A 13,586-nucleotide genomic window follows, 5' to 3' on the forward strand; every position below is an offset into this window, starting at 1 on the left:
CCGAGTCTTATGTTGAGGGGGACAAAAACATAGGAAAGGGCCTGGGAAACATTGGGTTGGCTCCCACAAGGCCTGAATTTTAGGAATAAGAATGAAGCAGAATGGCTAGAGAGATAGCTCAGCGGTTAAGAGTACTGGCTGCTCTTCCAGAGGTCCTGAGTTCAATTCCCAGCAATTACATGGTGGCTCACAACCATCTGTAATGGGTATCTGATGCCCTCTTCTGTTGAGTCTAAAGATAGTGTACCCACATACATGAAATAAATAAATCTTTTAAAAAAAATAATGAAACAAATTGATCAGTTTTTATAGGGAAGGAAATTCAGCCTTTAATCTGTTACTCTGCATTGGATTAAGATGATCTAAGGTTGCTGATGTTGGTAGTGTGGCCTGCTAGAAGGAGAAGTGATCCTTTTTGAAGAGTAGTATTTACAGTCAAATTGTTTATAATTTATACAGCAGCTAGTATTTAATGAACAAAAAATAATTAGGTATGTGAGAAGATGCAACTGAAGGCAAGTTGGAGATACTGTATAGAAACAGGATACAGAAATTGCCAGTCAGGGCCTTAAAATATACCTATTATTCATGTGTCAACAAAAATTAAAAACTAAGTTGCAAGGTGTGTGTGTGTGTGTGTGTGTGTGTGTGTGTGTGTGTATGTACCTAAACCTTGTACATACTGGACAAGTGTTTTACCATGTAACTATGTCCCTGGTACTAAATTGATTTTTTTTTTTTTTAAAGAATTGTGAAATGATACAGAATCCTAGAACTAAAGACTATTGACTGTTTGTGGGTACTTGGAGCCAGATGGTTTGGTGTAGGTAAGAGCACTTGAGGCCAAGCCTGAACTGAAGAGTTGGATCTCTGAGACCCACAAGATGGAGAGGCCCCAGTCTTGAGAGTTGTTCTCTGACCTCCATAAACATGCTGTGGCATGCATATGCCCTCAAACACTAATGTAATAGAAGGCTTTAAGTCAGTGGGTAGACTCAGGAGCATAAATTAGGCTGGAGAAAGAAGTAGAACATAAGTCAAGGAAAATTACTTACTGAGGTGTTGCGACAAGAAGATGAGCTCTCGTAAGTATATATTATTCAAGTCCCGAAGAGTTCTGAGATAGAACAGGCAGAAAAGGCTTTTAACAAGAAGTTGCATGAGAAGTCTCCAATAAAAACCACGGAACTATAAATTAAGGAAGCTTTATCAGCATCAAGCAGAAAAATACAAAGCAAGCACTAGCTATTGCATTCTTTTTTGTTTTGCTTTGTTTTGTTGGGTTTTTTTTTATGTTTTTTTTTTTTTTTTTAATTTTTATTTTTTTGGCTTTGTTGAGACAGGGTTTCTGTGTGTAGCCCTGGCTGTCCTGGAACTCACTTTGTAGACTAGGCTGGCCTTGAACTCAGAAATCCGCCTGCCTCTGCCTCCCAAGTGCTGGGATTACAGGTGTGTGCCACCACCACCCAGCTAGCTATTGCATTCTAAGGTAACCTGCTGAAAGCTGTTGTAGGATGCTGTCTCATTCCTAGGAAAACATGCACAAGCATCTACTCATTCCAAATGGGGTCTTGGGGAGTCTAAAGGGAGATTCTATAGAAGAGCCACTGGTGCTGTTAACCATTGAGCCATCTTTTTAGCCCCAAACAAATAAGTTTTATTGGAGTCACAGGAGTGTGGGTGAAGGATTGCTTCCAGAAGCAGAAATGACTCAAAGATAGCTATATCACCAAAGCCCACCCCAGCATGGGTGACAAGTTACAAAATCTGGAAACCTGCAGGCAGCTCAACAGATTGGAAAATATTCTTTCTAGGCAGCTCAATGGCCTCTGGTAGGCATCTCTTGGCAGTTTATAAATGCTAGGAGGGAGGAGGACCCAGTAAATCTGGTCAGTTTCTGAGACTGCCTGAAGTCTTTGAGTTTACTTCTTATATTTAATAACTTTTGGGGAGGGGGGTTGAGACAGGGTTTCTCTGTACAGCCCTGGCTGTCCTGGAACTCACTCTGTAGACCAGGCTGGCCTCGAACTCAGAAAATCTGCCTGCCTCTGCCTCCCAAGTGCTGGGATTAAAGGTGTGCGTGGTGCGTGGGGGGGTGGGGGGGGGTGGGGGGGTGGGGGGGTGGGGGGGGGGTGGGGTGGGGTGGGGTGGGGGGGTGTGTGTGTGTGTGTGTGTGTGCCGCCCGCATTAACTTTTTTGTTAATTAACTATATAATTAATTTTCTAAATCAGTTCTTGGCTTTCTTTTCATGGACAGTTACATATCCATAAAATATATTTTTGTTTGTTTGCTTTTGTTTTTTAAGATACGGTTTCACTATGTCCTGGAACTTACTTTGTAGTCCAGGCTGGCCTCAAACCCAGAGATCTTGCCTGCCTCTGTCTCCAGAGTGCTGGGATTAAATGCATGCGCCACCACTGCCCAGTTTACATTTGTTCATTTTTATTTTTGAAAATTTAAAATTTGGGATGGAGAGATGTTTCAGTTTTCTCCCAAATATTTATTTATTATATGTAAGTACACTGTAGCTGTCTTCAGACACTCCAGAAGAAGGCAACAGATCCAATTATGGATGGTTGTGAGCCACCATGTGGTTGCTGGGATTTGCTCAGGACCTTTGGAAGAGCAGTTAGTGCTCTTAACCCCTGAGCCATCTCTCAGTTTTTAAGAACGTTTGTTCTTGCAGAGGACTATGTATATGTATATGTAGGTATAGTGCATATATTTTCTTTTTTTGTTTTTAGTTAGCAGAATGGGTTTCATTATGACATTTTCTGTAGGGAAAAATTTTTTTGCAGCCTACTTTTAATAAGAGTTCAACCTCTTCTCTAGCCTGCCACCAAGCAGAGGTAGTAGAAGAGAAAAATTATCAAGATAAGGGGGAAGTAGACCTGTTCAGCAATAGTTTTTTGGGGTTGAGCTCGATCCTCTTTGGCAGCAGTTCAGTAGCAAACACCAAATATGACTCTGCAGTTGCAGACCAGTCCTCCAGGCAGGCAGACACCAGGCATGAACCAGCAGCCGTAGTTCAATCCTGAGGAAACTGTAAGGCTCACCAGTCAGCCTGAGGTGCGGCCTTGAAAGCAGCAAGCTACCTGCCTGCCACAGGAACCTCACGGGCAGTTCTTTGGCAAGTTTCTCTCTGGCATCACCTCTAGTGTAGATCAGCAACGCTGTGTAAGGGGACCCACCAATACATATGTGTTGTTAGGGAAGAATAGAGGTGGAGCGGAGCAAACCAAACCAGTGCTCAGTTCTCGTCTCTGACTGTTTGTGGGGTCAATATATACTCCTTATCAAGCATTCTTTCATGTGTTTGCTGTGTCCAAACATCTTTCCAGCTGTGTCTGCTCCAGCAAAACATCTTTCACCTGTGTGCCCCAGCAAAACATCATTTGACATAACTGACTTTCCAAAGGACTAAATGTTTCCACTTCATTTGCATTGTGTTTTTCTTGTTTAGACCAATTTTAAGAGAGGCATTCATGATGCAGTTAGGATAATGCATTGCTAAATAGTACTGTATTGTAGTAAATATACCATAACGTATGTGTCCATAATACATGTGTGTTGTTATGAGGGTGGCACCTCTATATTGATATGTACGTTGTTCCAGTTTTTGTGATGATCTTGTTCTGCAGACTTTTGTTTTGTTTTTTCCAGACAGAGTTTCTCTGCAGCCCTGGTTGTCCTGGAACTCTCTGTGTAGACCAGGCAGGCCTTGAACTCAGAGATTCGTCTACTTCTGCCTCCCAAGTGCTGAAATTAGGGGCATGTGTCACCACCGCCCCGCTCTGCACATTCTTGTATGTGTATCCCAGTATACTTTCCTAGGCATGGAACTTTGTGTTCACGGTGTACAATTTTTTGGGTTTATATGTTTTTATTTTTTTATTTTTTGCTTTTTTGTTATTTTTTCTTTTGAGGCAAGCTCTCTGTCTCTCTGTCTCTCTGTCTCTCTGTCTCTCTCTCTCTCTCTCTCTCACACACACACACACACACACACACACTGGAACTTGCTAAAATGGGCCTATCTAGCTCATAGTATAGAGGTTTTAATCTGACAGTGCTGCTGAACTGTTTCCAAGTAGGTTGTTCTAGGCAGTATTTGAATGTGCCTTTTGTTCCATTTTCTTGCCATTGGTTGGCATGGCTAAGTGATTTGTCTGATTGTAATTGTAGGGTTTTCAGTCTAGAGTGAGGAGTGAGGTTGGGCACCATCTTGTGTCTTTTATTATTGATATCGTCTTTTGTAAGGTTCCTGTCTTAAGTCTTGATAGCTTGTATATTAGAGGATCTTCCTTAATAACTTGTAGGTGTTATTTATCTATCCTGCATGGATTTGTTTGGATATGTACTCTTGGGTGTGTGTATGCTGAGGTATCTTCTGACTTGTTAATGATGTTACTGTTTGTATGTTGTCTTTCTTTTGTTTTTAATTTTTATTTTTTAGATAGGGTCTTCTTACAGAGCCTGCTGTCAGCTCATGACCCTCCTACAGCAATGCCCTAAGTGTTGGGGCTTATAGACTTGTGCCAACATGCCCAGCTTTTTATATATATATATAATTTCTTGTTAAACAGAAGTTATTTCTTTTTCTTTGCCTCGACTTGTGCCAACATGCCCAGCTTTATATATATATATATATATATATATATATATATATATATATATATATATATAATTTCTTGTTAAACAGAAGTTATTTCTTTTTCTTTGCCTCCCCCCACTTTTGAATTTAGATAATATTTTCCTTTATGGTTTATTGTTTTCATGATTCTTTTTAAGGAAACTTTTTTTTTTTAAGTCATGAAGTTATACAGTTAGTTTTCATGTACTGTAAAGCTCTCTAGACTTGCCTTCCCCACTCAGTATCCCATTATGGATACTTAATTATTCTAACTTTTTTAATAATTTTTTTAAAGATTTATTTATTTTTTATGTATATGAGTACACTGTAGCTATACAGATGGTTGTGAGCCATCATATGGTTGCTGGGAATTGAACTCAGGACCTCTGCTCTCTCCAGGCCTGCTCGCTCTGGCCCAAAGATTTATTTCTTGTTATATGTAAGTACACTTGTAGCTGTCTTCAGACATCCCAGAAGAGGACTCAGATCTCATTACGGATGGTTGTGAGCCACCATGTATGTGTTGGCTGGGATTTGAACTCGGGGCCTTTGGAAGAGCAGTCCGTGCTCTTAACTGCTAAGCCATCTCTCCAGCCTCCCTTTTTTTTTTTTTTTTTTTTACATATGAGACTTCTTTGATACAGATGGACAATCTGTGTCTGTATGGTCTCTTTCTGAACTTTTGTCTAGTAGTGTCTTTTCCAGACACAGGAAATACTGGTATATAAAAAGCACAGACTAGGGGGCATATGGGGAAAGGTTTTACCATTGGCAATGTAAATGAAGATGATATTCAATTAAAAAAAAAAAAGCACAGACTAGTCGAATAGGAATAAATACAAATTACTAGTTTTTGTAAGAAATAGAAGATGGACCATTTAGAAGTAAAGATTGCTAGGTTGTATTTTTAATATAGATTTAATTGCTCAGTGTGGTGGCACACTGAAGTAATTCTGGCCCTTGAGAGATGAAGGCAAGGAAGATAGCCTCTACTACAAGAGAACTCAGAACAGCTGAAGCAGAGGCTGGAGAAAGGGCTTAGGGGTTAGAAGCAGGGGCTGCTCTATTGGGTCCACATGTTGACTGTAACTCCAGTTCCTGTGGACCTGACTTCCTCTTCTGGCCTCCATGGGCACCAGTCACACACTGTACACAGACATACACGCAGGCAAAACACCCATACACATAACATAAAAATAAAGTGATTAAAAAAAAATCCAGCCGGGCGGTGGTGGTGCACTCCTGTAATCCCAGCACTCTGGGAGGCAGAGGCAGGTGGATTTCTGAGTTCGAGGCCAGCCTGGTCTACAGAGTGAGTTCCACGACAGCCAGGGCTACACAGAAAACCCTGTCTCGACAAAACCAAATCTAAAAAGCCAAAAAAAAAAAAAAAAAAAATCCAAAAACAAATGAGCAAAATCTAGTTTTAAAAGAGACCTACCGCTCTTATTTCTCTTATTCCTCTTACTCTCCTCTCTGCCCTCTTGGGCTCTCCTCCCCTCCCCCTCTCTCCACGTGGTCGTGGCTGGCCTCTGCTACCCCATTAACTCCCATCCTCTGCCCTAAATAAACTCTACTCTATACCATGTTAAAGAGAGAGAGAGAGAGAGAGAGAGAGAGAGAGAGAGAGAGAGAGAGAGAGACCTACCTCCTTAAAATATAAGATCTCAGGAAGTTTGAAAGTAAAAGATGGGAAAAAGAAGCAAAATCTTAGATTTTGGATTTATCAGTAAATTGTGGATGTACTGATAAAAGTTTGGACCAGGGCTGGCGAGATGGCTCAGCGGTTAAGAGCACTGAATGCTCGTCCAAAGGGCCTGTCAAATCCCAGCAACCACATCGTGGCTCACAGCCATCCATAATGAGTTCTGATGCCCTCTTCTTGGGTGTCTGATGGCAGCTACAGTGAGCGGGGTTGGAGCAAGCTGGGCCAGAGTGAGCGCTGGAGAGATGGCTCAGCGGTTGTCTTAGTTAGGGTTTCTATTCCTGCACAAACATCATGACCAAGAAGCAAGTTGGGGAGGAAAGGGTTTATTGAGCTTGCACTTCCACATTGCAGTTCATCACTAAAGGAAGTGAGGACTGGAACTCAAGCAGGTCAGGAAGCAGGAGCTGATGCAGAGGCCATGGAGGGATGTTTCTTACTGGCTTGCTTCTCCTGGCTTGCTTAGCCTGCTCTCTTATAGAACCCAAGAATACCAGCCCAGGGATGGTACCACCCACAAGGGGCCCTTCCCCCTTGATCACTAATTGAGAAAATGCCTCACAGTTGGATCTCATGGAGGCACTTTCCCAACTGAAACTCCTTTCTCTGTGATAACTCCAGCCTGTGTCAAGTTGACACATAAAACCAGCCAGTACAGCGGTTAAGAGCGGGGCAGGTAAGAACCTTCCCAGAGGTTCTGAGTTCAAATCCTAGCAACCACATGGTGTTTTACCACTAACTGTAATGAGATCAGATGCCCTCTTCTGGTGTGTCTGGAAAACAGCTACAGTGTACCTACGTATAATAAATAAATAAATCTTTAACCAGATAAACAAACAAAACGAAGTTTGGTACAGCAAAGTGGCTCATATCTGGCTATTACTCTAGTTCCTGGCTCTCTCCTGGATTCTGTGGGCACCTGCACTCACATGCACTTGCTCCCAACACATGCACACACATACATGTAACTTAAGTAACTCAGGAAGCGCACCTATCTTTGTAAGAGGACCACTAGTACAGAATAATTGCCTATGACATTGGGTTACAGATAATTTCTTATCCTGATGTATCTTTCATATTTATGCAAAAAGCACATATTTCATAGCTCTTAATACAAAAAGGAAAGTTGTCCTTAAGGTTCTAAGTAACAGTCTTTTCCCTTTGTTGCAGGTGGTGCGGTTGTGTCAAAACCCAAAACTGGCGCTCAAGAACAGCCCACCATATATCTTAGACCTGCTGCCTGACACCTACCAGCATCTCCGCACTGTCTTGTCAAGATATGAGGGGAAGATGGAGACGCTTGGAGAAAATGAGTATTTCAGGGTGTTCATGGAGAATTTGATGAAGAAAACTAAGCAGACTATCAGCCTCTTCAAGGAGGGAAAAGAAAGGATGTATGAGGAGAATTCCCAGCCTAGGTAATGGAGACAAATATTAACTCAGGTCTGTGACTGTCAGAATGGGAATGCTAGTAATAGTTGAGCTGCTTTGACTTTTATTTTAATGGGAGTAGAGAGCTCACATTGGATAGAAAGAGTCTTAGTAGGTATTTGACCATCATTGGGTCAGGTAGATTTATCTGTGAAAGAAAGAGTGGTTTACGCTCCTGAGAAAGGTTGCAGGCAGTAGACCTTGAAACCCCTAAAGATAACAGGGGTTCGTGGGTAGATGAGCATTTGAAAGAGGCTAAGCTGAGGTTGAGGAGAAAAGATCAGATCTCTGCAGAAGCCGCAGCAGCTTGATAAATCACAAGTGTCAGATAAAAGTAAAAAAGCCAGTGCTTGGTTCCTTTTTGTGTTCAAGTGGTTGTGTGTGTGGGGGGGGGGGGGAGGGGGGAGAGAGAGAGAGTGAGAGAGTGAGTGTGTGTGTCTGTATAATATATGGGTAAGGATTCTCTCTCACTACCATGTGGGTTTTGGGTATTGAACTCAGATCATTAGACTTGGCAGCAAACACCTTTATCTGCTGAACCATTCCTTAAATAAAACAAATTGAACTGACACTTTTTAACTAGAATAAATGGAGGTACATCCACCATGCATGCCCTCCCTTGGTGTTGGGGATGGACCCAGAGCCTCACACATGCTCGGGAGCTGCCCTGCCATCAAATGCAGTTATGTTACATGGCATGCTGCTAGCTTGCCTGTTGGAAACACCAACCAGAAAGGAATTAACTAGCTCATGGATTCTGTCCAGTTGAAAGATGACAAAATATGTCAAGGATCTAATAGAGATATGTAATGTAGTTTTACCTATTGGATGTCATCAGAGGTGAGACAGGAAATGTTAATCTGAACTAGATTTTGAAGGATGAGTCTAGGCCAGTGGGTCACTATCCCTTGGGGTCCTTGAAGGACCCTTTCACAGGGGTCATATATCAGATATCCTGCATATCAGATATTTACATTAGGATTCACAACAGTACCAAAATTACAGTTACTGAGTAGCAATGGAATTTTATACTGGGGGTGGTGGTCACCACAACATGAGGAACTGTGTTAAAGGGTCACAGCATTAGGAAGTTGAGAACCACTGGTCTAGGCAGAGAAGTCAGCCTTTAGTAAGAACCTGCTGCCGACTGTGTTCAGAGAATGTGGGAAGTCTGGTTTGGCTAGAATTACAGGAGTTAGGTGAGGGACGTACACAGGAGTGAGATTGTAGGATTGGTTTAACTCTAGACTGTCTCTTAGATAGTCAGTCCCTACAAGAGTTTCTACCTTTAAAAACAGAGCACTCAGTTATATATATATTGGGGCTGAGCTGGGCTCTTGCTTTATTGTTCAGGCTGCTCCAGATTCTGGGGCTCAAGTGGTCCTTCTGTTTCTGAAACAAGTAAATGAAAATTTAAGCATGCCACTGTACCCATCTAAGTACATTTAAAAAATGTTTAAATGCATTTATTTTTATGTGTACGTGCAAGTGCACATGTAAGCATGTATGGAGTAGTGTGTATCTGTGTGTAGACTGGAGAACATTTTGCTGGAGTTGGTTCTCTCCTTCCACCAGGTGGATTCTAGGAATTGAACTCAGGTCATCAGGCTAGGCAGCAAGCAATAAAGCTTCATGGCAAGTGTCTTTGTTATCCACTGGGCTGACTTGTCAGCTCTAAGAGAATTTTTTATAATGAAATGGAAGCTATATTTTCCTTTCTTAGAACATACTGAGCAGTGCTTCATGTGCTTCCTTTAATAACTGTCTTAGAGTTTCATTGCTATGCATCGACATCATGACCACAGCAACTTTTTGTTTGTTTGTTTGTTTTTGGATTTGGTTTTTTCGAGACAGGGTTTCTTGTGTAGCCCTGGCTGTCCTAGAACTCATTCTGTAGACCAGGCTGGCCTTGAACTCAGAAATCCGCCTGCCTCTGCCTCCCAGAGTGCTGGGATTACAGGTGTGCGCCACCACCGCCCGGCTTACAGCAACTCTTATAAAGGAAGATATTGAATTGGGGCTGGCTTACGGTTCAGAGGTTCAGTCCATTACCGTCCTGGTGGGAAGCATAGCAGCGTGCAGGCAGAGAAGGGGCTGAGAGTTCCACATCCAGGTTGTTGGGCTGGATGTAAATGCTACAGTGGCCTGGTTTGCGCATTTGAGAATTCAAAGCCCACCCCCCCTTAGTGACTCACTTCTTCCAACAAAGCCACACCCCCCTCCAACAAGGCTAAACCTCTTAATAGTGCCCCTCCCTATGAGCCTATGGGAGACATTTTCTCTCAAATCACCACAATGCTGAGAGCCAGTATAGTATACTAACTAAGTAGTTAAACTCTAAAGTCAACTTGTAAGGTTTTAATCTTTTCTTAGCCATTTTTTTTTAGCTATGTTTCTATTTCCTTATCCAGCGAATGAAATAATGCTTTCATTGTGGGTTGTTGAGAGTTCTTTCTTCTACATTTTTGGAGAAGGGTCTCCTCATGTATGCCAGGCAGGCCTTGAACTCATCACAGAGTAGAGAATGACTTGACTATCTCTGGTACTTCTGTCTCCACCTCCTGAGTTCTGGAGTCACAGACATGCAGCATCATACCATGTTTATATGGTACTGGGGATCCAGCCAAGGGTGTTGTGCATGCACTGTACCAAGGAACCACATCCTCAACCCCAGCTTTTATTGTCTTAATTGTGGTTTTTTATTATAGAGTAAATATAGATTATTATATATTAACACATAATACCACATGAAGCATGTAATTTGACATGGCTAAATAAGTATTTTCATATGCATTTGCAATGACTAAATGTAAATGTATACTATATAACAAAGTATACAGATTGTTCTTATCCAAATTGAACAATTTTACTGTTTCTATTAATTCCTGTCTCAATTTTAGAATATGAGTCATGGCTTCTGGTTTATGTTTTGACTGGTTACAGACTTCTTTGGTTTTTTTGTTTTTTTTTTTATCTTTTATGTGTATGGGTGTTTTGCTTGCATGAATGTCTGTGTACCGAAGGTATACATTGCCCACAATGTCCAGAAGACAATGTTGCACCTGCCTCTAGAACTGGAGCTACAGTTGTGAGCCACCATGTACTGGGAATTGGACCCATGTCCTCTGGAAGGACAGCCCATGCTGTTAGCCACTGAACCCTCTCTCTAGCCACCACTGCTACTCAGAGAAACCATGAATTAGGTAATACAGAGGGAAGGGAGTTTGGAGATAAGGACTCTGCAGTGGTTTTTTTTGTTTTTTTGGTTTTTTTTTTTTTTTTTTTTTGGTTTTTCGAGACGGGGTTTCTCTGTGTAGCCTTGGCTATTCTATGGAACTCACTGTAGACCAGGCTGGCCTTAAACTCAGAAATCCGCCTATCTCTGCCTCCCAGAGTGCTGGGATTAAACCACTGCCCGGTGGCCCTAGACTTTTAAAAAGAAATTATACATGTTTCGTTCATATTCTACAGAGCTCTGTGATGATTAGTTTTAAATCATTTTTACACAAGCTAGAGTCATCTGTCTGGAATGAGGGAACGCCAGTTAAGAGCGTTGTCTCTATCAGATAGGCTGGCTCTGGAGTATTTTCTTGATTAATGGTTGATGTGGGAAGGCCCCACCTACTTTGGTCAGTACTACCCCAAGCAGATGGTCCTGAAATTTAAACAAAACAACAAAAGGCAAGCTGAGCAAGCCAATAAGCAGCACTCCCTCATGGCCTCTTCAGTTCCTGCTGAGTCCTGTCCTGGCTTCTCTCAGTGATGGACTGTAACTGTGGTTCCCGACCTTCCTAATGCTTCAGCCTTTAATACATCTGCTCATGTTGTGGAGAACTCACCCACTCACCCACAACACACAAGCATAAAATTATCTTTGTTGCCATTTCATAACTGTAATTTTGCTACTGTCATGCCTTATAAATATTTTTGGAGACAGTGGTTTGTAAAAATGGTCATGACCAGCAGATTGGACTGTAAACTGGAAGGTAAAATAAGCACTGTACAGAGATCCTCCTTCTCCTGCCTCTGCCTCCCAGACTGTTGGGATTACAGGCGTGCGCCACCACCGCCTGGTGAGCAATTCGTTTTTTTACTTTTTGAGGAACTGTTTACACAGCAGCCTCAGCATACACTCTGCAGGCAGTGAATAAGGTTCTAAGGGCTCACCAGCCATTCTCCAGGGTGGAAAGCAGTATCTGGAGGTTTTCCGTACATTTCCACAGTCAGTTATGTTTTCATGTGCCTGCGGATCTTTGAAGAAAGACCTATTCAAATCCTTTGCTTTTTTTTTAATTTAAATTTTACTTTGCTTTTATTTAAGTATATGTGCATATTATATAGTGCTCTGGAGGGAGTTGTATTCTCTAGAGCTAGAGTTATGAGGCTATTGTGAACCATCTTGATGTGATTGACCAAACTCAGGTCCTCTGGATGAGCAGGTAGTGCCGTTAACCAAGGAACTCTCTTTCTCCAGCTCCCTGTTCTTTTTGGAGACATTCTAGAAGTAAATGTGTAGATGAGGATGACTTTGAACTCTTGATCTTCCTGCTCTACCTCCCAAGTTGTACAGTTAAAAGCAGGCACCACTTTTGCTCCCCCTCACAAAGTTACTGTCTTTTTGTTGGTTGGTTGTTTTGAGATGGGGTCTCCTATGTAGACTAGGCTGGCCTGAATGCTGGAATTAAAGGTGTGAGTCACCATATGCCCGACCTTAGCTTTTACTGTTTTTACTGTTTTCAGTACCGGAGACTCCATGGTTCTTAGGCCTTCTGCTTGTTTTAAAATTGTGTTCACCTTTTACTATTGAATTGTAAATATTCTTTACATAGTCTGCCTACTGAAATAGTATCATATTATCTATGCTGGAAGAAATGATTTGTAAGATTTTGCTCTCATTCTGTATGTCTTTTCACTTTAATATCTTTTGCAGAAACAAAATATTTAAGCTTTGATGAAATCTAATAATACTTTGTACTTTTAAGACTGTGGTCTAGGCCAGGCAAATGTAGTGCTGCATGCTTATTGTCTAGCGTTCTGGGAGCTGTAACAGGGGCATGACTGTGAATTCAAAGCCAAACTGGATTTCTAGGACAGTCTGCTACAGAGCCCTTGTCTCCAAACTCCCTTCCCTCCATACTATCTAATTCAAGGTTTCTCTGAGTAACAGTGGTGGCTGTCCTGAAACTCTATCTGTAGTCTAGGCTGGCCTCAGACTCACAGAGATTCTCCTGACTCTGCCTTCTGAGTGCAGGGATCAAGGACTGTGTTTGTTGTTGTTTTCACTTGTTTTTTCTTATTAGTTTAGCTCTTGTGTTTGTTTGGTTATGAGTTCATTTATTTATATAGGTTTTCCTTTATGAAGTAAAGGTCCATATTCATTCCTGGGCTTTTCGAATGCTGGCTTCTTACCAAAGGCCTTCCTCACTGCACTGGGTCAGCAGTGCCCTTGTTATAGTTTTAGCTTTGGTAAACTATAGTGTAATTGATTATGCCTGAATAGAAGCTGAAAGGGTCTGGTTATAGAGTGTAACTGGATATTTAAAATTGGCTCATAATCATTATAGATTATATATTTTTTTGTTAAGTTAGTCCTATCTTTTATGGTATCAAATTTTTGCTTATTTTATATAATTTGAAAAAAATCAGATCTAACTAAAAGCTCATCAGCTAAGTACTCAGTAGAAGACTAAGGTAGTGTTGAGTGCTTTGTGGTAGCACTTGTCTAGGAACATGATAGAGAAGGGTTGACTGAAGAAGCTGTCTTTATAATTTGCAAAGCAAGATTTTGTTTTGTTTTTTAACTATAAGACCTTAGCTGG

The 13,586-nt window shown here is 41.5% G+C and overlaps 1 protein-coding gene across 4 annotated transcripts in view; it reads left to right on the top strand.

Annotated features, from left to right (window-relative positions):
• Positions 1–13,586, top strand: part of Cbl (Cbl proto-oncogene) — an 85,113-nt gene that overhangs the window by 18,641 nt on the left and 52,886 nt on the right. For 3 of the 4 annotated variants that reach the window (XM_052188580.1, XM_052188579.1, XM_052188581.1), the window contains exon 2: positions 7,507–7,754. In XM_052188580.1, coding sequence (XP_052044540.1) covers positions 7,507–7,754 — 248 coding nt within the window. Of the gene's footprint in view, positions 1–7,506; positions 7,755–13,586 lie in introns of those variants that run through there. The other variant, XM_052188582.1, reaches the window with a different exon arrangement.

This window comes from Apodemus sylvaticus, chromosome 7 (assembly GCF_947179515.1).
Source record: "Apodemus sylvaticus chromosome 7, mApoSyl1.1, whole genome shotgun sequence".
In the NCBI taxonomy this organism is placed as follows: Eukaryota; Metazoa; Chordata; class Mammalia; order Rodentia; family Muridae; genus Apodemus; species Apodemus sylvaticus.